The sequence below is a fragment of the Panthera uncia genome (genome assembly GCF_023721935.1).
Source record: "Panthera uncia isolate 11264 chromosome C1 unlocalized genomic scaffold, Puncia_PCG_1.0 HiC_scaffold_3, whole genome shotgun sequence".
In the NCBI taxonomy this organism is placed as follows: domain Eukaryota; kingdom Metazoa; phylum Chordata; class Mammalia; order Carnivora; family Felidae; genus Panthera; species Panthera uncia.
This window is the reverse complement of record NW_026057584.1, coordinates 55,650,509-55,677,903: the sequence shown is the minus strand read 5'-3', so window position 1 is coordinate 55,677,903 and position 27,395 is coordinate 55,650,509. Positions and strand designations below refer to the sequence as shown.

The 27,395-nt window shown below is 39.7% G+C and overlaps 2 protein-coding genes and 1 long non-coding RNA gene across 9 annotated transcripts in view; 1 reads left to right on the top strand and 2 right to left on the bottom strand.

The window, feature by feature from the left end:
- Positions 1-1,820, bottom strand: part of LOC125911815 (uncharacterized) — a 41,787-nt gene extending 39,967 nt beyond the window's left edge. The window contains exon 1 of the long non-coding RNA XR_007454468.1: positions 1,387-1,820. This is a non-coding gene — a long non-coding RNA (uncharacterized LOC125911815). The remainder of the gene's footprint in view (positions 1-1,386) is intronic.
- A 183-nt stretch (positions 1,821-2,003) lies between these two features.
- On the top strand, positions 2,004-11,907 carry HNRNPA3 (heterogeneous nuclear ribonucleoprotein A3). Of its 4 annotated transcripts, none has more exons than XM_049615988.1 (11): positions 2,004-2,133; positions 4,025-4,147; positions 4,238-4,384; positions 4,467-4,677; positions 5,006-5,095; positions 5,179-5,271; positions 5,356-5,436; positions 5,890-6,033; positions 7,163-7,285; positions 7,382-7,453; positions 10,242-11,907. In XM_049615988.1, exons 1-10 carry the CDS (start codon positions 2,062-2,064, stop codon positions 7,432-7,434), a joined length of 1,137 nt encoding a protein of 378 aa, XP_049471945.1. In that variant the 5' UTR covers positions 2,004-2,061; the 3' UTR covers positions 7,435-7,453; positions 10,242-11,907. The 4 variants fall into 4 exon arrangements, with proteins under 4 accessions (XP_049471945.1, XP_049471946.1, XP_049471944.1 ...); XM_049615989.1 differs by having other exon boundaries at positions 2,005-2,133; positions 5,890-6,030; positions 7,546-11,907; XM_049615987.1 differs by having other exon boundaries at positions 2,005-2,133; positions 7,546-11,907.
- A 5,384-nt stretch (positions 11,908-17,291) lies between these two features.
- NFE2L2 (NFE2 like bZIP transcription factor 2) overlaps positions 17,292-27,395 on the bottom strand; it is a 149,131-nt gene continuing 139,027 nt past the window's right edge. For all 4 annotated transcript variants that reach the window (XM_049615962.1, XM_049615963.1, XM_049615964.1 and 1 more), the window contains 4 exons: positions 20,737-21,003; positions 20,103-20,192; positions 19,287-19,478; positions 17,292-18,589 (listed from right to left, as the gene is read on the bottom strand). In XM_049615962.1, coding sequence (XP_049471919.1) covers positions 17,363-18,589; positions 19,287-19,478; positions 20,103-20,192; positions 20,737-21,003 — 1,776 coding nt within the window. In that variant the 3' untranslated portion in view covers positions 17,292-17,362. The remainder of the gene's footprint in view (positions 18,590-19,286; positions 19,479-20,102; positions 20,193-20,736; positions 21,004-27,395) is intronic.

The following is a 27,395-nucleotide window of genomic DNA, read 5'->3' as shown; positions in this document are numbered from 1 at the left end:
TTAACGTTTTATTTATTTTTGAGACAGGGAGAGACAGAGCATGAACAGGGGAGGGTCAGAGAGAGGGAGACACAGAATCGGAAACAGGCTCCAGGCTCTGAGCTGTCAGCACAGAGCCCCACGCGGGGCTCGAACTCACAGACCTTGGAGATCATGACCTGAGCCGAAGTTGGCCCCTTAACTGACTGAGCCACCCAGACGCCCCTGTGTTTTTCTAAGTACTCAGAATTGTCCAAGTTATTCATGACTATTTCACAATAATCAAACTCACAAAGCCTGATGTATTAACCAGACACTAAGGATATATATTTTCTGAATGTCTTAACTACTTTTGTTGGCTATCAAGAGTACCTGATAGGGGCGCCTGGGTGGCGCAGTCGGTTAAGCGTCCGACTTCAGCCAGGTCACGATCTCGCGGTCCGTGAGTTCGAGCCCCGCGTCAGGCTCTGGGCTGATGGCTCGGAGCCTGGAGCCTGTTTCCGATTCTGTGTCTCCCTCTCTCTCTCTGCCCCTCCCCCGTTCATGCTCTGTCTCTCTCTGTCCCAAAAATAAATAAAAACATTGAAAAAAAAAAAAAAAAGAGTACCTGATAAAAATACATAATGGTTTGCTTGTGATGTGGAGTCATAATAGGAAGAGGCTACTTTGGAGGGTTATTTCATCCAAGTTACATTAAGGCCTGGTGACTGGGTTCTGCCTCAGAACAGAGTACTTTTTGTTCATGCCTCCTAAATAAAACACCTGTTCCACTTGGCAGCGCTAGATAAACATCAACAAACTCTTATAAGACTCTTTGTGCTCCCTTTTCCAAACTCCAAGCCCACCATTCCCTATTTAACACAAACTGTTTTTCAAGCGATTTATGTATTTGATTAGATTTCTAATCTTTCCAAAGGAGCGCTTGCTCAATTCTAAAGTGGCTGGCTGCTGCTTTACGGATCGTTACATTAAAATACCGGGCATTTCTTAGCAGGGTAGGAGACTTGCCAATTGTGGCCACTTTTATCAGTACCTTCGTTTAGACACGGATCGGTAGATTATTAATTTACAGCTCCCATAGGTGTTGGAGACTCACCTCCATTTTTCATTTAAAAAACTAAAACTAGAGCTCAGTAAGGTCGAATGATTTAAAATCACTTCACTACATAAAGGATTATTAGATCGGTTTTCTATCTGTCTCGTTCGTTATACTTCAAAATCGAGTTGGAAACATTAAGATAAAGATCACTCGCGTAAAAGAAGCCTAACTGACCACCCTTTTAGAAATCTTGTAAATCATTCCTGAAATTACGTCCACGAGAACAGCTGTTTCAGCTTTCCACGTTAACCAGAAGTTAGAAATCTGTGGCGATAGATTTAAGTTCAGTGAGTACCTAATGAACTGACCTCGACCAGTCCTGCCTCAGCTCATTAAGGGTGAAATTTCACTAGGTCAGCCGCGTTTTGAGGCCTTTCCAAGGTGCCTATGAATCACACATGTCGGGGTCGCAGGGATACCTCACAGTGGGCATCGCAGTCACAGAATCTGCTCTGGCATGTGGAAACGTGCGAGATGCCGAGGGGCCCACAGGGCTTTCTTGCAACCTTAAAGCACAGGTGAGAAAGGTGCGGTTTTATTCAGGCACGGGAATGAAATGAATTCGTATGAGCAAACCGAGAAGCCTACGTGGGGGAGGGGAAAAAAGCGCGAGAAGAAAGAGAAAAGCCTTTTCTCCGGTGACGCGCGGTCACGAGGCATTCTCCCGACGTGGGCGCTCGCTATTGGCTGAGTCCCAGCTGACGTCCTCGCCTGAGCCCCGGCGCGAACGTCGGAAAAGGCGGCACCGCACTGGAAGTTGGCGAGGCGCGCGCGCTCCCGCGGACCGGCCCGCCCCCGCTCCCCGCCCGCCAACCCGCTCGTCCATTCCCTCTTCGCGCCTAGTTGCCCACGCCCCCTTCCGAACTTGCCCCTCCCCCACAGGCCGGTGGCGCGCGGAAAGCGCGTCACGTGATGACTAGCCCCGCCTCTTCCTCTCGGTCCCATATTGAACTCGAGTTGGAAGAGGCGAGTCCGGTCTCAAAATGGAGGTAAAACCGCCGCCCGGTCGCCCCCAGCCCGACTCCGGCCGTCGCCGCCGCCGCCGGGGGGAGGAGGTATTAGGGGGAGAGCGGGGGGTTGACGGGTAGTGGCCGGCGTGGGGGGCCTAGCTCGGTGGGAGCGGGGAGGCCGGGTGGACCGTGTCGACCGTCCCGCGCTCTGCGTTGAGACGGGCGGTGGGAGGGGGAGGGGAGCGGGCCTCGGAGGCCTTCTGGGGGCCCTTCGCTCGCCTTGCCTTCTCCTTCGGCTGCACAGGTGGCCCCTCGGAGGCGTTGCGTGGCTGGGGAGATCTCGGGAGAGGAGCTGGCCGGCAGGCCGCGCGGCCTCGGATCCAAGGCCGAGGGCGGCATGGCGGGCCTCGGCGGGAGCGGTTGGGAGGAGGCGGTGGGGGAGGGGAGGGGACGAGCAGTCACATCCGGGCGAGCGAGCAGCCGGGCGGCGGCCACATTGACATTGATCCGCTGCCGCGTTACGAAATGGCGCATTGGGCCGCAATGGCCGCCGCCTCGCTCCGCCGCCGGGAAAGAGCGCGGGATTGGAAGGAAGCGGGAGGAGGCGGCCCGGCAGAAAATGCCACAAACGTTCTTGGGTCTTGGGGCCTAGTGCTTTCGCTGAAGTTCTGCCCGCGCGTTTCTCGTCCTTTCAGATCTTTTTAAGGCGACGAGAATTTAATTCTCCTGTTTTTTTCTTCGCAGCACCCAGTTGACAATAATGAAATTTTTAAAAAGTTTGCTGCTTTAGAATACTTCCTGATTTACTATTCTTGCTAAAGTACTTAGAATTATACGTATTTTCGCGCCTTGTGGGTTGGCTGTAATGGTTTCTTTGATTTTTGTTGTTGAGGACTGCAACCACAGTTGAATTTTTCCTGTGTTTGAGATAATTTTATGCGGTTTTAAGTTTTTTTTTGGTCATCTTTGTGTTTTGTCGATTAAATGCTGTTAACCAAGATTTGAAAAGATTACGTGAATGGTGCTTTAGGCTATTAATCATTTAACATTTTTTTCTAGCATGTGACAGTCTTTTCATATTAAATGCCTTAACATCTCTACTTTGGAAGACACACGAAGACATTAGAATGTAAATGTGAGCCCCTTTATTTAAGGACTTTGGATGAATTAATTTTAATGCATGCATTAAATGGCAGTTCATGTAACTTTATTAAGGAACCAGTTAAATTGCAAAACAATTCAGTCCATATCACATCTTAATTTTTTTAAATCTCGTTTTGTTTTGTTGTGCTCCATTCTTGTCGAACATTACATACTATATTTAATGTAACTTGTCCTTTTTGTGATCCTATGTTTTTGAAATTTTTGCCATGTGATACAAGTGCAAATACAGATTGGTTATAGAAAGCGATCAAGATAAATGGGGGTTTCTTTTTGTAATTTTTGGAGGAAGAATGCTGGTTTAGCCTGGTATTGAGGAATACCTGTTTTAACATCTTGATTTTCTTGAAATTGATGAATTTTTAAAAGTTTACCACTAAGAACCTTTAAGTTTTTCTTCACGGTTTTGTGGTTTAAAATTAAATGCTTGAAACGTAGACTGAGGAGGGAAGACATGAAAATAAATGGCATGGATGGAATACTGCTTCTACAACACATTGGTTTCTTAAAGAATAGTTTGCCAGTAGCAACTTCTAAACTCTGTCCCCAGATACTTTTAGTTGAAGTCTAAAGTTAAGGGACTTTTGATTCTGAAGTTTTCTTGGACTTCAATGTAGTTGAAGTGATGTTGGCATTTGAAAGACTGGCTACAGAATTTTTTGGTGTTGGTACCTTTAATCAGTTGATGCGTGATCTTACTCCAATTTTTAATTGGACAAAGTGTTAATGGTACAGGAATTTGATGTGAGTTTATCATTTGTAGCAGATTAAAGCTTTGTGCACCTTAGCAATTCATCCGCTCAAAGAAATAATTAACATGTATTTGTTTTCTCAGGGCCATGATCCAAAGGAACCAGAGCAGTTGAGAAAACTGTTTATTGGTGGTTTGAGCTTTGAAACTACAGATGATAGTTTAAGAGAACATTTTGAAAAATGGGGCACACTTACAGATTGTGTGGTAAGTTAACTAAAAGAGCAAAAAAAGGTTGTTAAGGGGTGTGGGACCTGTACAGATGTATTTCAGTACTTTAAAACTTCTGTTTTATAGGTGATGAGAGACCCCCAAACAAAACGTTCCAGGGGTTTTGGTTTTGTGACTTACTCTTGTGTGGAGGAGGTGGATGCAGCAATGTGTGCTCGACCACACAAGGTTGATGGGCGTGTAGTGGAACCAAAGAGAGCTGTTTCTAGAGAGGTATTTTGATATTATGCTGCATAATGTGCAGAATTGTTGAAGAATTCGAATTTGGTTTTTGACATGTATTTTTTATACGTAGGATTCTGTAAAGCCTGGTGCCCATCTAACTGTGAAGAAAATTTTTGTCGGTGGTATTAAAGAAGATACAGAAGAATATAATTTGAGAGACTACTTTGAAAAATATGGCAAGATTGAAACCATAGAAGTTATGGAGGACAGGCAGAGTGGAAAAAAGAGAGGATTTGCTTTTGTAACTTTTGATGATCATGATACAGTTGATAAAATTGTTGGTAAGTAGGAATTTATTGGAGCTTGAATGAGAAAACAGAAAAGGTTCCTTTGTGCTATGCTAGATTTGCCAGACTGCTTATCATTTTGTATTGTGTTTCATAGCATATAAAGCATATGGTTCAGTTTTCATAAATGACTACACCTGTGTAACCAGCATCCGGATCAAGAAATAAACCTTATTTATTGTTCCAGAACACTCCCTCATTCCCATTCAGTCACTACCTTCTTGATGATATTTTAATGAGTTTTTAAAAGGCTATCATTTATATGTGCTTTTCCAAACATCAAATAACTTCTGTTTGTTTGTTTGATTAAAAAAAAATTTAGTTCAGAAATACCACACTATTAATGGGCATAATTGTGAAGTGAAAAAGGCCCTTTCTAAACAAGAAATGCAGTCTGCTGGATCGCAAAGAGGTGAGTAGAACAATGTATATATACACAATAGAAGTGAGTGGTGTTTGTAAGGTTTTTAAAGATCTTCCTTGCCCGTGTTAAAGGTCGTGGAGGTGGATCTGGCAACTTTATGGGTCGTGGAGGAAACTTTGGAGGTGGTGGTAACTTTGGCCGCGGTGGAAACTTTGGTGGAAGAGGTAAGATAGTTATCTTGTAATGTGTTTATCTAAAATTCATTGCTAAGTTGAGTATTTATTTTAAATTCATAACCTTTTCCTCAGGAGGCTATGGTGGTGGAGGTGGTGGCAGCAGAGGTAGTTATGGAGGAGGTGATGGTGGATATAATGGATTTGGAGGTGATGGTAAGTTTTTAACTGTTTGATGTTTTGACTTTATGTACTTTATTGGTAGTTAAGCATTTGTTTATATTGTGGATTTTAGTGAAAACTTCCATGGCTTATTACAAAGTGTGATTTTTTTTTTAACTAATGACATGAAAGACCAGGATAATAATGTTTATTGTACTAGCAGTGGAGCCAGACTGTGTCAGTGGATACTGTTCACTATTTTCTTCAGTGAACTTTAACTTCAAAAAAGTAGAACAATTTTTTTTTAGTATGAAAAGATATTTAAGCTTTCATCTTAATTCTCAGTAGCCCAGGTTTCTGATGCTGTGTTAATGAGGTATTACCAGCCTTTAGAGTGTTAAGTCATTGGTTTATTTTTCAGTTGGTTGGTGGTGATACAAATATAGTTCAATAATTTGACTCTATATTTGTGGGGTTTTTGTGACTTTTTTTTTTTTTTTTTTTTAGGTGGCAACTATGGTGGTGGTCCTGGTTATAGTAGCAGAGGAGGCTATGGTGGAGGTGGACCAGGATATGGAAACCAAGGAGGTGGATATGGTGGCGGTGGTGGAGGATATGATGGTTACAATGAAGGAGGAAATTTTGGAGGTGGTAAGCTTTTACTTGTTTTAAATATTCCATATCATTTATAGGTCGTTACAGATGTTTTAAAAAATGTTAAAATGTAGCATTTAGTCAAATCATAATATTAGAAAATACTCAAATGATGGGTGATGAAACCTAATTTTTTTGCTGGCTACTTAGCAAATTGGTAAAATGTGTTCAACTGTTATGTAATCAAAATGGACATATTTTTAGTAATTGTTGCCAGAATTAACTTAATTCTAGGCACTTTAAAATTGGACAAATGGGAACTTCAAATTAAATGCAGACACGTTGAAAAATCAGTTGTCATCTGGGGTTTAGGTGACAGGAGTATTTTGAATTTTGATGTCAGGTACATTTCAGATAATCCAGTTTCATCATTATTCCATGATACTGTAGATGAAGAGCTTTGTTACGAATACATTGAGTTTTGTTGGGATGTTAATGTGTCAACAACAGAAGGTTTTTAAGTTTTTGTCATTTTAAATTACTTAATTTTTAAGTAAGCTCTGTGCCCAGTGTGGGGCTTGGACTCAAAACCCCAAGATCAAGGGTTGCATACTCTACCCACTGGGCCAGCTAGGTGCCCCTTGAAGATTTTTTTTTTTTTTTTTTAACTTTAGAGAGTGGGGGAGTGGCAGAGAGCAAGGGAGAGAATCTCCATGCTGAAAGCGTAGAACCCCATGTGGGGCTCTGTCTCAGGACCATAAGATCATGGCCTGAGCTGAGATCAAGAGTCAGACACTTACCTGATTGAGCCACCCTTCTTTTTTGAGTAGCTCATTTAGAGTATGTTCTTTGTCATTGATATAAAAGTTGTACTACATTAGAATTAGAGTGAATCAAGCACATTTCTGATGGTGTTAGTAGTATGAAGGCAAGAAAATGAACTGGGGCATAACATCTGAGGCGGACATAGGAGCTCTTCTGGACCATCTTCACTCTGATTCCTCCTCTCCTACTTATGCCTGAGGTCTGCTAGTGGGCCTCTGTTGGTAGAGTTGGTAGCTCTATAAACTGCAAATGGGTTGCATTTTAAGTGTTCCCAAGTGTGCTGTCACAAGAATGGGTACATATGTTAAAAGAGGAAAATAATTGTATAGGTCAACCACAAACAAAATTTTTGTGATTTCAGGTAACTATGGTGGTGGTGGGAACTATAATGATTTTGGAAATTATAGTGGACAACAGCAATCAAATTATGGACCCATGAAGGGGGGCAGTTTTGGTGGAAGAAGCTCGGGCAGTCCCTATGGTGGTAAGTACTGTTTTTATTTTTGTGGTTAAGTTTTCCATAGACTTAATTTAAAAACATACACAGATTTTTAAAACAAAACAACTTGTGTATTTCTAGGTGGTTATGGATCTGGTGGTGGAAGTGGTGGATATGGTAGCAGAAGGTTCTAAAAATTTTCAGAAGAAAAGGGTAGGTATCTTTAAATTTTTATCATGATGATAAAGAATATGTGGAACTGTTCACTGAGTGTAATAATTTTTTTATCCTGTATTATTCAACAGGCTACAGTTCTTAGCAGGAGAGAGAGCGAGGAGTTGTCAGGAAAGCTGCAGGTTACTTTGAGACAGTCGTCCCAAATGCATTAGAGGAACTGTAAAAATCTGCCACAGAAGGAACGATGATCCATAGTCAGAAAAGTTACTGCAGCTTAAACAGGAAACCCTTCTTGTTCAGGACTGTCATAGCCACAGTTTGCAAAAAGTGCAGCTATTGATTAATGCAATGTAGTGTCAATTAGATGTACATTCCTGAGGTCTTTTATCTGTTGTAGCTTTGTCTTTTTCTTTTTCTTTTCATTACATCAGGTATATTGCCCTGTAAATTGTGGTAGTGGTACCAGGAATAAAAAATTAAGGAATTTTTAACTTTTCAATATTTGTGTAGTTCAGTTTTTCTACATTTTAGTACAGAAACTTTAACAAAATGCAGTTTTGAAGGTGTTTCCTTGTGAGTTAACAAGTAAAGAAGATCATTGTTAATTACTATTTTGTATGAATTTTGCTAAAGTTAACTGTAAAGAAACACCTGCTGACTTGCAGTTTAAGGGGAATCTATTCTCCGCATTTCCAAACCATGAAATGAATGGGCTCTGACATGTGGAGAGAATAGATATTTGTATGTTTGCAATGTGTGTTTTAGATAAATAGAATTGGGTATTTAAATTAGCATATTTGTGAATTTAATAGCATTAAGATTTACCTTCAAATGAAAAATCTCAAAATTCCTATTTGGTTTTTGTGCATTTTATTTCAAAATGTAATCATATGATTTTAGTGTGTTAGCTTTGCTGAGAGTCCTAGCTGTGTTTAGAACATCTCCATTCTACATTCACCATGGTCACATGTGAACTGCCATAGTTTTATTTGGGTGTAAAGAATGTCTACTGCCCTCTGTTTAAATTCTGGAAAGGGGTAGTGGATGTTTTCCCTTTTCCTTAAAAACCATTCTTAAAAACTTTTCAAAATAACAGGACCACTAAGCCTGCTGTATCTGAGCAAATTAGTGGCTACTCTTCCTTTCCCTTTTTAAAGCACAAGAGGCCCATAAGTCTTCAGTTATTTTCCTTGGTTTAATATATATCTATTTTTTTGATACAAGCTTTCAGAAGCAAGAGAATAAAAATCATGCATTGTTGAACCCTTAACTGGCTGGCATGCTTTCCTGTGTGTACCCTCTGTATTCTGCTGGATAAAACCAAGGACAGTCTAGATAAAATCATCCCAAATGACTTCCTACAGTAGAAGTGTAGCATAGTTGCTTAGTACAAGCTTCTCACTTCCCAGAGACCCAAATTCAAATTTGAATAGTGTGAGTTTTTGCTCACTTAAAAATCCAGAAGAACACACTGTTATTCCATATGTATGTTTGAACATATAAATCATGTTGGTATGAGTTAACAGTTTGGTTTGGAAGACCCTGGTTGAGAAGAGTTTTAGATAAGGTCGTAAATATAAAAACCAATGTCTACTGTTGTGCGCCAGCTAGTGCTTACAATTTCATTCGAGCCCTGAGTATGTGCTCTGCTGTTTACTCTTTCTTTGGCAGTTGAACGTTGAATTCGAGATTATTTTTGTTTTCAGAAGTACTAAGCAAAACAAGCAATAAAAAGGGGAATGGGGCGTGCTAGTGTTTGAATATGCTCTCTTGTTGCTCTAATTCTGTGCCTCTGTGCATTATTAATATTTGGATGCATGCAATGCCAGCATGGAAATCGGTCTTCACAGATACTGCAGTTTTCCAGAAAACACTCACAAACCAATAAATGTAACAGACAACATTCCATTTGTTAACGGACATATGTGAATAAGCAGCGTAGAAAATAGGCTAATATTAGAAAATGGTTAAGTCTTTAACAACTTCAAATGTGGTTATATAAATGGACACTGTCAATGTTCATAATTTAAACCTGGGTACCTGGTCAAAGTAATGCTTGGGAAACATTTTATTAAAATTGAGCTAAATTGTCTCAAGTTCTTTTATTCATATAATAAAGGTTGAAGGAATGGGGGAGATTGACATTTCCTGTTTCTATGTTTGTGAAAATGTTTGACACAACCTTGACAGTATCCTTTAATGGCATATGAGGTTAATTGTACTGTTAACAAACTTTCTGTGTTCTGGAACTAGTTTAATAGTGAAAATATTTTCAGTAAGTTGATGTTTGCAACCTATAAGCAGGTGAAATCTGTGTATGTGACCTGTTTATAAGTTGTATTAGCTTAGTTCTTGTGAACAGTGTGGAAAAGTAAGCCATGAGGAGAGCGATTTAACCAGCTTTAAAGGACCTAAGATGTGCATTTTAAGCACAGTGTGGATCAAAGGAGACTCACTAAGACAGGACTTCAGCAGCCTTTTGAGTATGGACAAGTCAGCATAAATAAAGAATGACAAGGCAGCAGCAAGAGCTTCAACTACAGAGAAGTGAAGGCATAAGATACTATGGTGATAGTGAGCAACTTTCCAAAAGCTAGTTAAATCTGCTTATTACAACTGAAATATCGAAGAAAGTCTAGCAGGAAGGAGCTCTTCGCCTTTTGGAACATCACAATGAGAGATAGTTGCCACAGTCACTAGGTCTAGCATTTAGACCTGCAAGGAAGGGCAATAAGCATTAGGTAAGGCTTGAATTTGAATTTTTTCACTAATTAAAGAGTAATTTTTTGTAAAGCAAGGTAAGAGTAATCTTTTTGATTTGCAGGTTGAATGAGAACCCTACTTGCCTAAATGAGGAATGTCTTTCCTACCATCTTATATACGAAGGTTTCTGGCTGGGTAAGGTTTGTAGCTCACAGTAAAAGCTCATGACACCATTTGTTTCCCTACAAACTTATATGACATATTTTGAAACTATTAGGTACATTGGCAAAATTACTCAGCTGAATACTTTATTTCAGAACCAGATCCAACATTTTAGAACCACATCCAACACATTTTAAACAGTTTCAGGCCCTGCAACAGCCATGAATATTTATCTTGAGTCAGATGTGGCCCCATATATACAATTCATTGTTGGTGTGTTTAGGGTAAAGTTGGTTTTTGATGAGTAACCTTAAATTTTGTGAAGTTTTTGTAATAAGCATGACACTTGGAACAGAAGCATTAAGCTGCTAATCCTTATTCCATGAAAAACACCTTAGAATGAACTTTCAAAATTGTCAGGTGATAGAAGAATGGTCTTCATTCAAGTGGCCTCATAAAGTTCTCTTGCATATAAATCCAGGGAATTACTTGAACTAATAGGATACATTTTGGTTCTTTTGTGTTTTAATCAGTTAACCAGAAGTAGTGGGGGACCTAATTATGTTAATACTCCCTTAAAAGATTTCCCAAAGAGTAATTAAAATATTAATTACTATTTAAATCAGTTGCTGATCATTCATAAGGGCTATTATCACTGTCCCAAAGGGCTTATTAAAAATTTGAGAATTTGAGGGGTGCTTGGCTGGCTCAGTTTGTATGGCATGCAACTCTTGATCATGGGGTCATGGGTGAGTTCAAGCCTCATGTTGGACTTAACTTCAGAAAATGAGATTTGATGTTTATGTACTTTGAAAAAAACTTGGGGGACAGGCTTTTAAAACAGTTTCTAAATTACAAAGTTAATACATAGGTGTGGTTTTAGTTTATTCTCAGAAAATGGTTGGCTCTGTTTTCTCCAACTAAATCAGGACTAAATTTCCACACATCATCATAAAAATGAAGTTGAAGAAGATAATAGTCTTTTAATGATAAATTTTCTTTTAGCGTGAAGCAAATTAACCAAGATAGGTAATATTCTTTATAGTCCATCTCCTTTCTTCTGAAATAAAATGATTTTATTTAAATGTAGTTCCACTGTCATTTCTGAAAAATGTGCTCTTTAGTCATAGCACCAGTAAGCCAAATAAGGAAGTTCTAGAAGGGGGAAAATGGTTGAGCCAGGCTTTTTAACAGATTCTGTCAAACCAACTTATAGGTTATTGCTTCCCACACTACATTAAAAAAAAAAAATGCCTGATAGACACTCAAGTTCTAAAAAAGAAAATTTGGTACTAAAGATCATTTGTTAAGGAACTGAATGGTTGGAATAGGCTTGGTTTTAAGAGTTCTGGTATGTCACAACTTGAAACATTTCTAATTAAGGGACAGTATCGGAGTTCCAATAATTGAATGTCACAAATAGTTGAATAAGCAAGTTAATGGCAGGGGTAATGAAAGGATTGTTAGCCTATATAATACTCAAGATTACTTTTAAATTTCAATGTTTTATCCTGATTTTTAAGACTTAAGAGGTGGTCTGTAATGGATTCAAATGTTTCATTTGTAGTATTAATGAAATGTTTACAGAAAGATAACTTTTTCATTAAAATATTTTTAGAAATGTGTGTGTTGTTTTGTTGCTTTCCAGTGTTTGTGTGATTTAAACACTCTAGGTGAATATTACATACTTTATTAATAATAAAATAATGGGAAACTTGAAATGAGCCTTTACATAGCAGTTCAAGGTTATGGATTCTATTCAGTGGGAAACATACATGACACTGGAAATGGGGACAGAAAATGAACTGAAAGCCTGTTGCTTAAGGATTTAAGTCTTGAATACCAGTGTATGAGATGCTTGGGTGGTAAGTGAGGAATCTGAACTTAAAAAACGCATTTAAGGATACTTAAATGACTGAAAAGATAGGAAAGAGGAAGGGGTTTCAGCTGTTGGATGAATTGGGTTTCAGTGGATTGGTTGAGTATTCTGTGGTGTGAGGGTGGACTGGGAGAAAACGAAATTCAGCCAGACTGAAATACTGCATTTTTATCCAAATAAAGGTGGTAATAGTCCTCTGTTAAAGCAAGAACTTTGTTGGGTAGAGTTTTAAGAATTGTGACTTTTAGGGAAACTTTGTAGCACAAATATTTGGATTCTTAGCATTAGTAGCTATTAAGAACATGTTGAATAGGAGTTGTAGCCATGTAAGGAATTCTAGCTGTTAGGATTGCAACGCATTTTGCTTGGGTTTGGTTTCAACACTGGTTTCGTGGTATGTGCAGTGGTCTTACTCTGCAGCAGTAAGTACCTTATAATTCCAGTAGAACACTTTATATAAAGACTGGTAATGGCAAGGGTGCATTGAACTGCATTCTAGAGGTTAAGTGGGTACTATGCTGAAAGCTAGGAAATAGGAATTTGCCCAGGATACTCAACTTCTAAGATTTATTGGTAAGTGTTAAATACAACGGTATTGGCAGCTTTAAAATACTTGGAAATAGGAAATGGTTAGGTTTTACCGTATCCATGTATATAGCCATAATATGTTAAAAGGGCCTATAATGACAAAAGATGAATTCTATCAAATGTTAACTAGTTTGGAAGTTAAAATACAGGTAATTTTCACTTTAAAATACACTGTTAGTCCATACATTGTTGATAGAAATGTTGAGTAAACTATAGGTACTTATTGAAAAGAACTCTGATAGGTGGTCTATTTGGATTTAATCTTTTGTCTCCTCTTTAATAGGTATTAGAATAATGCAATTAGATTTTTGTTTATATCAAGTTTAAGTCAGTACAATATTTAAATACAGAACTTAAGCTGTTTTGTGAGCTTGGGAAAGTTACTTGGGGTTTTTTTATGCATGCTACCCATTGGCAGTTTGATGTCAACACAGACCCTAGGAATCTTGGTTTCATATACATTATGTAGAGTTAAACATTACATTGAAAATAGTAATCAAAGTTTTATTTAATACATGCTTTAAGTATCAAATGAGGCTTAGGAGGGTCTGACTTCTGACTTTGAAGTTATGTATGAATGGCATTTAGAAATAACAGTAACCTGATAATGTTTAACTGACAGTTTACTGTTAATGGTATTGTGGATTGTCGTCTGTAGTGTTGAAGGAAATACTAAATTCATTAACTGTTAGTGAAAAGAAGTAACTTTCTCCATGAAAACTCAAATTCTATCCAGATTAGGAGCTGTTTTTACCTAATAACTTGTGTAAAGCGGAGATGATACCCACCCTCTTTCTCATTGAGTCTGGAGGTTGAATCTGATGCTGGGTTTAAAGAACTTAAGCTAGCATCTGGTCCACGGTCTCTAAAGATATTTGGGGTAATTATGGGTGCTTTCTTACTATCCTGAAGAATACTTAATATTTTAACGGGTTACAATAAAGTTAATTATGCCAATGTCTTACAAGTTTTTCTCTCCACACGGTTTTTGTGGCCTTTAAATATTTCTCAGTTCTCTTGGGGTGTGGTGCCTTGGGTGGCTCAGTCGGTTAAGTGTCCAACTCTTGGTTTTGGCTCCGGTCATGACTCAATTTCGTGAGTTCGAGCCCTGCATCAGGGTCCATCCTGACAGTGCAGAGCGTGCTTGGGATTCAGTCTCCCTCCTCCCTCTCTATGCCCCTTTCCCACTCATCGCTGTTTCTGCCTCTAAACCTTAACAAAAAAACAAAACTCTATTTTAAAGAAATTTTTCCAGTTCTCAAAAAATATAAAAAGCAACTGAAAACAACCTGTTCCTGAGAAGTATCTGTAAAATAGGAATGGCAATTACTTTGTGTATGTTCTGAGGCTTAAAAACAAGTATGGGTAGGATAAGTGTAAGTTAATGTGAGTAGCCACTCCTTCCCTAAACATGGGCTTGAGAAATCTCAGCAAGAAAATGTTTCTTTACGTAATAAATGCAGTACCGTTCAGTTAAGATTCCTAAGAATGCTTGCTATAAATCAATGTAAAAGGCATAGATACGCTTTTTTTTTTTTGAAAAAATGTTTAAGGTTCAGTTTTGAGAGTGGGAGCGGGGCGAGGGGCTAAGAGGGAGCTAGAGGATCTGAAGCAGGTTTTAGGCTCCCTATCAGCAACACCCTGATGTGGGGCCTGAACCCACAAACCTTGAGATCATGATATAAGCTGAAATTTGGATGCTTAATTGAGCCACCCAGGTATCCTGCATAGGTACACATTTTAAAACTAGGAACTTGAGTTTAGTGTTTGAATAATTGGATAGCCAAAATTAAACTGAGGACAGTATAAAGCTCTAACTCAAGTCTAGATCAAAAGATGAAAACTTGGCTTTATTTTTTGTCATAAGTAGGTTTTGTTATATTTAAACATTAAGTTTTGCACAATGCCGTATTTTTAAAAATTGCAAGAGAGTGGGGGAGGGGCAGAGAATCCAAAGCAGGCTCCACTCAGCAGAGCCTGACTTGGGCAGGAGGAGTGTATCACAACTGAGATCATGACCGGAGTTGGACACTTAACCTGAGTCACTCAGATGCCTATTTATTGTTTTCAGAGAACTAGAGAGAATGTTTTGTACTTACAAGTTATTTTTTCAGATCCTGTAAAAAAAAAAAAGAGTCACCACAGTGAACTCAACTGTTATCAGGCTAGAAGTCTGTTCCAGTCTGCCCAGCAGTGCTTCTCACCCCTTGTAGGTGCGCCAATCCCAGGTGTTCAGGTGGGGCTGCAGGTAATGGATTCATGCCACATACCCCCATAATGCCTAAGGGTGGAGCACTTCAGTCTTTTGTCTTGAGGTTGGAAAAATGTCTCATCACCACCAGTTACAGAAGACATTCTTGACTGTGCCAGAGAGGCCAGCAGCAGAATCTGAATGCCTGCTACATTCACTAGTCTCTGAAGTCGTGTTCAACCCCAAGCTGAGCTTTGTCATTCAGGCCAGGTTTTCTTACTGGCTAATTTCACTTTAGTTTCTTTCACTAGCAACTAAAAGGCATCCCAATACAAGGCTAAGGAAAATAGAAAATATGCTTGTTGAGTGCTTAGTGAGCTAGGCACAACACTTTTTGCATAGTAACTCAATACTTCCTCTACAGATGAGGAAATGAGCCTGAGTGTCTTCAGTTATTGGAGGTCATTTAGCAAAATGGCAGCAGAAAGCCCAGCGCCTCTAGGGCCTGTGGGCCTCTGCATTGTAGTACTTATTCTAAATGTGTTTTAATCCTCAAGATGAATCTCCCATTACCCCACTTTTTTTTTTTTAAGCTTGCTTTTGAGAGCATGAGTGGACAGAGGAGAGGGACCAAGCAAGTTCCATACTGCCAGGAGAGTGCGACAGTGGGCTTGAACTCGTGAGCCATGAAATCATGACCTGAGCCAAAAATCAAGAGATGCTTGACTGAGCCACCCAGATGCCCCTCAGTTCTTAAAGATACTACAAGTCCTTGACTCCCATCTTCACCCAACATCTATCAGAAAGTTCTTTTAGTTCTACCTTTGAAACCTGCAGAATCCAGTGCCTTCTCACTGTTCCTACTATCCCCACCCTAGACCAAAACACTATCCCATCTATTTCAGAACTTTCCCAGTGGTCTTCCTGCTCCCACCTTAACCTTCTAGACTATCTTCAATACACAGGCTAAGGAAACTTAAAAATCAGATGTTACTCCTTAACACCTATGGTTCCCCACTTTCCTAGGGAAAAGCCAAAGTCCTCATGAAGGTGTAACAAGGTTCTATGCCGTATTCCACTTCTACCTGCTTTGTTTCTCCCTCCATTTTCAGCTGTATACTTTTTTTGAGCAGCAGTCAAAAGTCTATTAGAATATAAGATGAGAAAGCAAGAATATAAGGAAGCTCTCTTTACAGAGGGGACATTTGAAAGTGAATGCTGGTCAGCCGTATAGTCCTTGTTTCTAGAGTTCAGAGCCTTTGAACATCCTGTATCATGGCTGTTATACTCTTTAGTTAATAGAATGGGTCACCTTCAAACCTTGCCATCTCAATAGGCTTTTACTGTTTGCAACCCTATTTTTTTTTTTTTTAACTTATTTTGAGAGGGAGGGGCAGAGAGAGAGAATCCCAAGCAGGCTCTGCACTGTCAGCGCAGAGCCCGAAGAGGGGCTTGAACTCCTGAACTGCAACATCATGAGCCGAGCTGAAATCAAGAGTTGGACGCTTAACTGAGCCACCCAGGAGTCCCTGCAACCCTAGTTTAAATTGCAGTGTTTCCTTTCTACTGGTCTTCCCAATCCCGGTGTGTGTGGGTTTGCTGTCTTCCTTCAGTTCCGGGAGTACTGGGATTTTCATGTCCTGTTCTTCAAAAAATACCTAGTACATGGTAGGCATACATGTATTGATGTAAGTAAACTGAATGTTTCCATGTCCACATATTTTCCTTGGTTGAGCTGTGTTTATTGAAGAGATAAAACATCTGGATATACTTTCTTTAGGTCTCTGGGACCAGAAGTTCAGTATAAAATGCTTTTCATATTTATAATGAATGGAAATGTTCTGAATGTTAAGAATGTTTCTAAATATGTTAAGTGTGTTATGGAAAATACTGTGAATAAACGCAAATGAATTCCAAAGATAATTTAACAGTCATAATACTCCTTTATTAGTACCAGCTTTTCAACTAAATTGGTTTTTGCCATAGCTAAACAATTTAATATAAAAAAAATGCCTTTTTTTGTTCATACAGTATTTATAAAAAAGTACATAGTGGTTAGTTTTGCAATTTGCTTTTAGCCAGATGTATCATATAAATCTATGAATGTAACAAATGAGATAAGAACAGTATAAATAAGTTTTTGTAGTATTTACACTTATACAGGAACTAGCCCAAATGGTGTTCTAAGAAATTAAGTTCGCAGTTAAAGTGAAACTACTGATTCAGCATACTGATGACTTACTTTAATGCTTTTTTAAAGTTTATATTATTTCCTATACTAGGTTTTTACTATAATTTTGCATAGAATTACTTATAAAGTATGTTTTTGCATTTCACATCACAGTAGGAGCTTTTAGTATAACAGTACAAAAAAAAAAAAAAAAAAACCCACTAGCTCAGAAAAGGTCAGATCCTTCCAAATCTAGTTTTTCTTCACATCTGGCTTCTTACTCTTGGGCACAAGGAACACATTGCCATCTCTTGTTTGCTGCAGGGAGTATTCACTAGGAGAGTAAGGTTTTCCATCTTCATCACGTAACATGCTGAAGACTTCAAGATACAGGGTGCTAAGCTGTTTTTTCAGTAGATGCAGGCTTTTGTCATTCTCGCCCTTTTCTCTGAGCAATTTTTCTTTTTCATCTTTCAAATGATCCAAATCTTGTTCCAGTTCCACTATATTTTCCAGTTTTCTTTTTCTGCAGTTCTGAGCAGCCACTTTATTCTTACCCCGCCTGCGTATATCTCGAATTAATGCCAGTTGAGCTTCGTTGAATTGTTCCTTGGACATCATCTCATTGAAGTCATCAACAGGGAGGTTAATGATCTTTTCAACAGGGAATGGGATGTGGAGAGCTTTGGCCCTTAGCTCATCTCTTGTGAGATGAGCCTCCAAGCGGCTTGAATGTTTGTCTTTTGTGAATGGGGTTTTTCGATGACCGGGACTTACAGGCAATTCTTTCTTGGGCGTGTTTTCACACTGGGCATCACGCACTGGAGCACTGTGCCCTGGGGATGGTGACAGGGGTCGGACTGTATCTCCAGAAGACTGTACGGGTTGTGTTTTAGGACCATTCTGTTTGACACTCCCAGGGGCACTATCTATCTCTTCCATTTCAGAATCACTGAAGCCAAGCGGTGTGTCTCCATAGACAGAAGACTCCACTGAGTGTTCTGGTGATGCCAGGCCAGGACTCGTGTTCAGCGAAATGCCAGAGTCAGAGTCATTGAATTCTGTGCTTTCAGGGTGGTTTTGGTTGAAGGCTTTACAAAGTGATAGATCAGAAACATCAATGGGCCCATTAAGAAGTTCAGAGAGTGACTGGCTTAAAGTAGCCGAGGAGGGCATGCTATTGCTGCTACTGGGTTCTGCTATGAAAGCAGAATAAAATTCATCACCAAAATCAGTGTTTATTGTGGCATCTGAATTTAATGAGTTCACGGTCAACTGGCTGGAATCTTCTGTGGAGAGGATGCTGCTGAAGGAATCCTCAAAAGCACTGAGAAAATGTGGACTGCAGTTACCTACTTCCTTTTCCAGTGAGGGCATCGATGAGTAGAAATGATAATTGTTGTCAATTTCTGTCATTTTGGTTTCTGGACTTGGGACCGTGCTAGTCTCAACCAACTTGTCATTTTGAATATTAAGACACTGCACAGAAAAGAAATTTTTACCAAATGTAAGTCAAGTTAAGTATTTTTAATAGCTGATAATCTGTATCTGATGGCACATATTTTTACTTATTTTGAAAGATTTTATTTTTAAGTGATCTCTACACCCAATGTGGGGCTTGGACTCAAAACCCTGAGGTCAAGAGTCACACACTCCAGCTCCAGACTGAGCCAGCCAGGTGCCCCTGAATGCAAATGTTTTTAATAGCTGATAATCTATATTTGATGGTAAACTCTCTCCCCACCCTCATTCTTCCCAAGGTCTTCTATAATTCAGATAATTCCTATTTCTAACAGATATTTATGTCTAAGCATATGTATTATTTTCACAGTTCTTAGATCAGACTTCAGGTTTACAACTTCATCTTTCCTCAAGACATCCAGTCCATTTAATTAACAAAAGCATACTTAAGTGAGCATGGGCAGCTCTCATGACTAATTTCATTTACTTAAGTAATGTCTACATCCAATGTGGGGCTTGAACTCACGACCCTGAGGTCAAGAGTCACATGCTCTTCTGACTGAACCAGCCAGGCGCCCCTCTCGTGACTAATTTAAAAGCACCCTCCAATCCTTCCTAGAAGTAGGTGGCATATAAAGAGTAAGTGGAATAAATAATTTAAAGGCACTGAATATGAAAGTGTTTTTGGCACTTACTGTTATTAGATCTTAGTTACCTGTAATTCTGGAATGGACAGTAGCTCCTCCCAAACTTGCTCAAAGTCCTGCTGCATATTGTCTAAATCAGCAATGACTGACTGAGTGACAAGAGTCTGAGGTGACTGAGCCTGATTAGGAGCAATGAAGACGGGGTTCTCGATTTGGCTGGGAATATCAGGAACAAGTGACTGAAATGCAGCTGAAGAAACCTAAAATTGACAAAGCATTTATCTGTGTGAGTCTGCCAGCAACAGTGGAGAAAGAAGCACATGCCGGGGCACCATCACAACACTTTAAACTGGAATTAGCCAACAGTTCTGTGGCCCCTATTTCTATATAATGAAACAAATCTTCCCCCCCCCCCCCCGACAAAATAACTCCACATTTATTCATTTACTGGCTTGTTTTAGCCTATGCATTTGAAGGTAAATTTCAAGGAAAGTGATACGCTTTTGGATTTAATTTGCATCTCCCAGTATAATAGCTAGTATAGTGCTTCAAACACAAACGAATTGTTAACTGAGCAAGTCTTGGTTTGTTACCCAGCTTGCTTTTTACTCACCCAAATTTATTTCTAAGTACCTGTATGTATCAAATGAGTTACCTGTTTTCATGGTTATGCAGATCCATGCTTCTGGCTATGCAAGGATAAGAGGATTTGGTCTTGCATGGTGTAGGGACCTTTTTTTTTTTTTTTTTTTTTTTTTTAAAATTTTTTTTAGGCTAAGATTTCTTTGACAAAATTTCCCCCTAAAATACTTCTTTAATGAAGGCACACTCATAGGATGTATGAGATATAGTTGGGGAGTTTTGCTGTTAACCAAATGTTGTACCTCATTGTCATCTACAAATGGGAATGTCTCTGCCAAAAGCTGCATGCAGTCATCGAAGTACAGAGCATCTGGTTTGGGAATGTGGGCAACCTGGATAAAAAGGAAAGACATAGAAGAAGAGAAATATTGTTCAGTGTCCTACAATGATTACAACGTTTGGTTACTCAAACGTTTCTCTTCTCCTGAAATCAGTTTAGTGTAGTATAGCACACAGAATCAAACAGACCAGACCATCTGGGTTCAAATCTTGGCTTCCCTGATTTCTGGTGTGCTCCGGGCAAGTTACTGAATCTCTGAGCTTCAACTGCCCATCTGGAAATAAAACGCTAGTATTCTTGTACTACAGTTTCTACTATGACTACTGCTGCTGCTCGCTCGATCCTTACAGGACGTTTCCATAGCTTCCAAAGCACTTTCATGTAATTTATGTCCTCTCAATCCTTACGACGACTCTGTGAGGAAAGTCAGGTTTTGAACTCCTCAGGAAGCTGGGGCTGGGAAGTTGACTTGATATGGTCATGAAGACAGTAAAAAGGCAAATCTGGAACTCCAATGCAGATATTTTAAACTCACCGGTCAGTATCGGTTCCTTAAACCCTGCCACACACCTTCCCAAGAACTGAGAATTCTATACCTGGGAGTAGTTGGCAGATCCACTGGTTTCTGATGGGATGTGTTGGGCAGGCTGAATTGGGAGGAATTCACCTGTCTCTTCATCTAGTTGTAACTGAGCAAAGAAGGCTTTCTCTTGCTCCTTTTGGAGTTGTTCTTGTCTTTCCTTTTCAAGTTTTTTCTGTTTTTCCAGCTCATGTTCCTTCCGTCGTTGACTGAAGTCAAATACCTCTCGACTTACCCCGAGATCTATATCTTGCCTCCAAAGTATGTCAATCAAATCCATGTCCTATGTTAAAAAAAAAAAAAAAAAAGGAAAGAGAGACCATGGTTAAGATGGTTTTTAAAATGGCAGAGATCCTAAAATTTATATTATGCCATTATTGATGTTGCGGGATAGGGAAATTAGAAACAATCTGAATGGGAACACAGATCCAATGTTCTGGAAGGGCACAGTTAATTCCATTCAATGAATCTATTCATTAAAAGAAAAAACAACCTAAAAACACAGGCATCCATTCTAATCACTTATTACTTGGATTATTAACGACTGGGTGATAGTAGAGGTCACTAAAGAGCAAAGTAACATGTTGCACACTACAGCTCTTGAATTAAAAGAAATCTCACACTTGTTTAGTGGAATATAGAAATTGGAGCAAACACTCCAAGCCACTGGTATTATGAGACATGGAAAACATGATCAAATATGTAGAATTTTTTCTAAACCTCAGCAAATACACAGTTTACAGAGAAAAGGGGAAAAACCCTGGTTAAATGTCAATCTAGCAGTTGCGAAATATCACCAATCTTTTGGTATTTCCTACACTGGATTACTTTCCCCCATCATTTCTTGCTACTCTAATCCCTGTGGCTCACTTATTAAAATAATTTCCTCTTGATTTGAGTTTTAGCTCCTGAGGTATGAACAAACTGGTAAAGAAAAGTCCTAGCTAATGGTAATCTTGTGACCCATGGGTGAAGCAAGAGGCTGGCCCTGGAAAAGGGGTAGTAACCACTAGTTTCACTTCTGAGAAATCACAGATAACCCTCTTAAACACACACACACACACACACACACACACACACACACACACAGGAGAAAAAAAAAAAACATGGTTCCACAGAAGGATGGAAGGTACTGAAAGTTTAAGACATGGGGAGATCTTACAATGAATGAAGGAATGGTTATTTTGATCTCTATAACAAAACTAGGCCTAGGTACCATGTCCAGATTTTCCTAACCACAACTATGTCAAAAGCAATTTTTTGACTTAGAACTTTAGTTTTTGGAAAAGTCTTCACAGGTAGGAAATTTAAATCACTTTCCATTTAAGAAATCATCTATACTGAAAATAAGAAAATGAGATTGAGACTGGAAAAATCAAGACATGGGGGAAGGCAGTTGGGGCCTGAAAGCCAGTAGACACTATGCACAAACATCACATGTATTTTGGTTCTGATGATGGCTGGCAGCACAGGGTTGCCCAGTGCGTCTAGACTCTACTTTCTGCCTCCAAGGACAAAAATAACATGGCTGTTGCTTCACTGAGCAGTCAGGCTATTTTTACCCAACAAAGGAGGGGGCAGGCCACCCAGCCTAAAGGCAGCACAGCTACATGGACAGCAGAGGCTATGGCATTCGAGCCCTGGTGGTAGAATCTTAAATGCTGTGAAACCCTGACCATGGGGTTTATCAGTATTCTAGCCTTGAGCAGTGTTAAAGAGTCTACAGCAAACAGAGTAGGTATAATTATAACACCGTCTGTAGCTCTTTAGAACTGGCTAACGTGTATCTTTTTAAGCCAACGTTTATTAAAGGCTTTCTACATGCCAAGCATTGTTAAAAGTACTTTATATATATACAAATTAATCTGCAAACAACCATAAGAAGATAACATACATCCTATTTTTTACAGATAAAAATACTGAGGTTTAGAAAGAAGGGATACTTCTAGGAAGTATACAGGGATATGTCCTGGGTAGTCTCAATCCTGGACTCATGCTTTTTTAACCACAAGCTACACTAAAAAAAAATAAAATCTGATCATTGGCCAGTGGTTCCCAAACCGGGCAGGATATAAAATCCATTGTCGTATATATACTCTGCTTTAACATCTTGGGGATGTGAAAAAGTGGCCAGGTTACAGAAGGCTGGATTGAGCACATCACCTCATTCGCTTTCCTGGCCATGACACAGAATAGCAACCACAGAGCATTTATTCATACATGGCTATCTCCACAGGGAACTCCCCACTAACACAAAACATGAAAATAATTTCCATTTTAAAAATGATGTGTTTCCATGCTAATGGACATGTTTATCCAAAGGTGTTGAATGAGAAAGGTCCAAGGTATTAGAGAAACCTACTTTAAAATTCTAATTAGATTGGGCCATATCTTCTTAGTGAATTTAGAACAGTGGGGTATCCTATCTAGGCTTTCTCCAAGCTGGAGTTAAAGGAGCCAGGTACTAAGGAGGTGTTCAGTATATTCACACCCACTAAATGCTAGCACTGGGATTTAAAGGCATGCATGATCACACAGTCTCAGTTGAACTCCAGTTTCTATAAGACTGGCAGTACCTGTTCCTACCGCCCCCCCCACCCCCCCAAAAAACTGATGTGGACAGTGTGCTGAGCTCTTCAGAAGATGAATCAAAGAGAAACCCAAACACTTGCCCCTGCACCTGACACATCCCTTCCTTAATTTCCCCAGAATGCCTAGGCGGGGCCTTCTCCTTGTTAAGAGATCTCAGGATAAAAACCAACATCCAGCTTTGACTTTTTCATAAAAGAACTGAAAGAACGCTGAAGCAGTTCATGTTGCCAACACCTGCTCACAAATCAGACTATTCCAGAGGATCCCCAGAACCCAGCCCTATGGGCTGAAAGAAAATGTCTAATGTAATTTACTCTAAAATTAACAGAGGCAAGTACACCAAGAGTTGATACAAGTCTATTCTTTCCTTTCTCCCCCTTCCCTCCCCACCAGATGAGATGCTTGAGTGGGTTCAGATGGTTTAGCTATAAATTTAGTATATAACTGTTCTGTCCTACTCCTGCCATACAGATGTTGGCTGATCAAGTGAGATGTGAAAGAAACCTCTCTATATGTAAAGTATATGCAAATGTTGCTATGCATGTTGACAGTGATGGTTCTAATACCTGCTGTAATATAAGCAAGATCAAACTCAAGCCCAATGGATAATAAAGAAGCTGTGGACCTAACTGTAGTGGGAGCCTGAAAAACATTCAGCAGGGAGGCTACTCGGTTCTTCCTCAGGGAGGGTCTGAAATTGACTCCCTGGCTTGTGCAACATGGGTTGAAAACAAAAACAGTAACCTATACTTTGATGTAAGCATGGATAGTACATATATACCCATTCAACAGCCATTCAACTTCTGATATGACTACCCTTCAATGCACAGCCAAACTAATTCAATTTCTTAAAATTTCCCGTAACAGGATCAGAAAAGGGCACCTTAATGGATCCTCATCCACAAACAGGAAAAATAAAACCTGAATCGTTTGGATCAGCTCTTGAGCATCCTATTCTTCTCTGATCTGAAACAATGCTGGACCCTAGGGGGCAGAGCAGCTACTACCGCTCTAGCTTACTGTCTCCACCAGTAATGCCACCAAAAGATGTTTCATGTGACAACATCTAATTGTTCTTAGTGCAGGCCGGGCAGCCTTCAGTGAGATCACAGGGGACAAAGCAGGTTTCAAAGTGTTCTCGGAGGTTTTCCTCTGTATTTTTTTTAAGTTTATTCATTTTGAGAGAGAGCACGCACATATGCACATAGAGGGGGGGCAGAGAAAGAGGGAGAGAGAGAATCTCAAGCAGGCTCTGAGCTGTCAGTGCATGGGGCTCAATCCCACAAACCATGAGATTGTGACCTGAGCCAAAATCAAGAATTGGATACACTTAACTGACTGAGCCACCCAGGCACCCCTCCTCTGTATTTAAAGTTTATTATTTTTTGAATTTTTAAAATTGTATATATATATTTTTGAGAGAGAGAGAGAGAGAGAGAGAGAGCGAGCGCATCAGGTGAGGGGCAGAGGGAGACAGAATCTTAAGCAGGTTCCACACCCAGTGCAGAGCCTGACACTGGGCTCTATCTCATGATCCTGGGATCATGACCTGAGCTGAAATCAAGAGGACACTCAACCGACTGAGCCACCCAGGCGCCCCTTTTAAAGTTTATTTTTATTATTATTTTTTTAATGTTTATTTTTGAGAAAGGGAGAGACAGAGTGCTAGTGGGAGAGGGACAGAGAGAGACAGACACACAAAATCCAAAGCAGGCTCCAGGCTCTGAGCTGTCAGTACAGAGGCCGACATGGGGCTTGAACTCACAAGCAGTGAGATCATGACCTGAGCCGAAGTTGGACTCTTAACCGACTAAGCCACCCAGGCACCCCAAAGTTTATTTTATGTAATATTTACTGTTGCTATGAGAAGTCTCTAAAAGAAAACTTATGCTTGAAAATAAAAGCAATGGTAGTTTTAACTACCCTGAATTCCTTAAAACAAATGTTCTGATCAAATTTTGAATAAAGCAACAATGGGTTTCTTGTCATGGCCTTAACATATTATACTCTGTTACTCAAATTTTCACTTCAACTTCAGAAGAAAAAAACCTGCAGAGATTTGATGGTGTATGAAACAAAGCTTTATGCTGAAAATGAGAACAGCAGAAATGTGTCCACCTAAGACTTGCTGTTGGGGAACCCCACGGGCTTGGGACTGTTCTGTGCTACCCTCACAGGCAGTGAGCATTTCCTGCAAGGAACCCTGTGACTAGGCACATGACTTACTCCACAAATGACCCACCTCTGCAAGGCTCGTGAACCGTCTAAGAGGAAGTAGTCCGGGTGGAGCCTATAACAAACAAGAACAGGACACAGGACAGCGGGGAAGGGAAATGCCTAAGGAAAAGCTAAAACTGCTCTTTGGCACATAAACCTGAGGCCCTGAGAAAGAAGAGCTTCTTATCCTCTCCAGGCCCCCAAAAAGGCAGGCCACCAGGTAAAATGGCAGATCGGTAGAGTCTGGGGATGGAGAGGAAAGCAGGGGGATGGTTTCCACGGCATTCCAACAGGTATTTTTCCTGAAGACCTGGGAAAAACTTCCCAGAGCAACTGAGGCGCTGGATGGGAGCCTTCACAGGCCATATGGAGCCACTTAGCATCTGACTTTTTTGTTGTTGTCCTTTAGTGATTCCTGAGTGTGTTGCAAATTATGCTGCTAGCTTGGCTTACACAAAAGATGACAATTTAATAAGAAACATAAATGTTTGACAATTCGCATTAAATCACCATCTGGTCCAACGGAAATATTCATATTTAAAATGTATATATCATCATTTGCCATCTGTGTAATCTATTACATGTTTTATGGGGAATCTGAAGTTGGTTTATTAACTCATACCACTTAGAAACAAGTATCTTTGTTCTAGGATAAAGAAAGAAGAGAGGCCTTGAACACTGAATCCCACATTAAATATGTCTTCAGGGGTGCCTGGGTGGCTCAGTCGGTTAAGCATCCGACTTTTGATTTTGGCTCAGGTCATGATCTCATGGTTCACGAGCTCGAGCTCTGTATCAGGCTTTGTACTGACAACTTGGAGCCTGCTTACAATTCTCTTTCTCCCTCTCTCTGCCCCTACCCTGCTCTCGCTCTCAAAATAAGGTTTTGTACCTTGAACAAACCAGCATTTTTCATGCTCAGATGATCCAAAAAATCAGAAAAGATAAGGCAAGATAGCATAATCTTCTCTTAAGGTAATTCTGTAAACTGAGGCTTTGGGGAAGTATTTGAAATGAAAAATAAGATGGTTTCTATAATATATTCACACGTATCAATGCGGCTTGCACCTCCCAACCCAGTGTCCTCCCCTCCCTCATCCTTTATTTTGTCTTTAGGATGGGAAGGTGGTAGGAGGTTTGTTTATAAAAATAAATTTCACCAATAAACTTAAAAAAAAACTGCACAGACTACTAAAAATGTAAGTAGAAAATAAAAGCTGCTCATTTCCAAATTAAAAAAAAATTTTTTTTAAGTTTTTTTTGAGAGAGAGAGAAAGCCCGTGCCTGTGCAAGGGGGGAGGGGCAGAGAGAGAATCCCAAGCAGGCCTCCCACTGTCAGTGCAGAGCCCAACTCGGGGCTTGAACTCTGAACGGTGAGATCAAGACCTGAGCCTAAATCAAGTGTCGGATGCTCAACCACCTGAGCCACCTCCGTGCCCCTCCTCATTTCCAACTTCACTGTGTAAGAGCAAATTGATGTCAAGCTACCCCTTAAAATCATGTACTTCCAGCATGAAAATAGTGTCTTTTAAATTTTATTCCCCTGCGATCTCTTTCAAATATTAATTACTTCATTCAAATATTAATTACTGACATTCAGAGTCTATGGGGGTTTTTTTTGGTAGTTTTTTCCCCATACACTTCAGTCTTTAGATTGATTATGCCCTGGTGGTTATATTATTCACGTAAAAAGTAAATCTGGTTTAATATTTTCTCCATTGAAGCTGCTCAAATAGTTTTGACCAAAACCAGATGGAACATGAATCATATCAAATGAAAGCAACCAGTGGTTACAAAAACAACCAAGTGCATGTGAATTTTGAAGAATTGATCAAATAACAAGTTACTCCTTAGTTCACAAGTCAC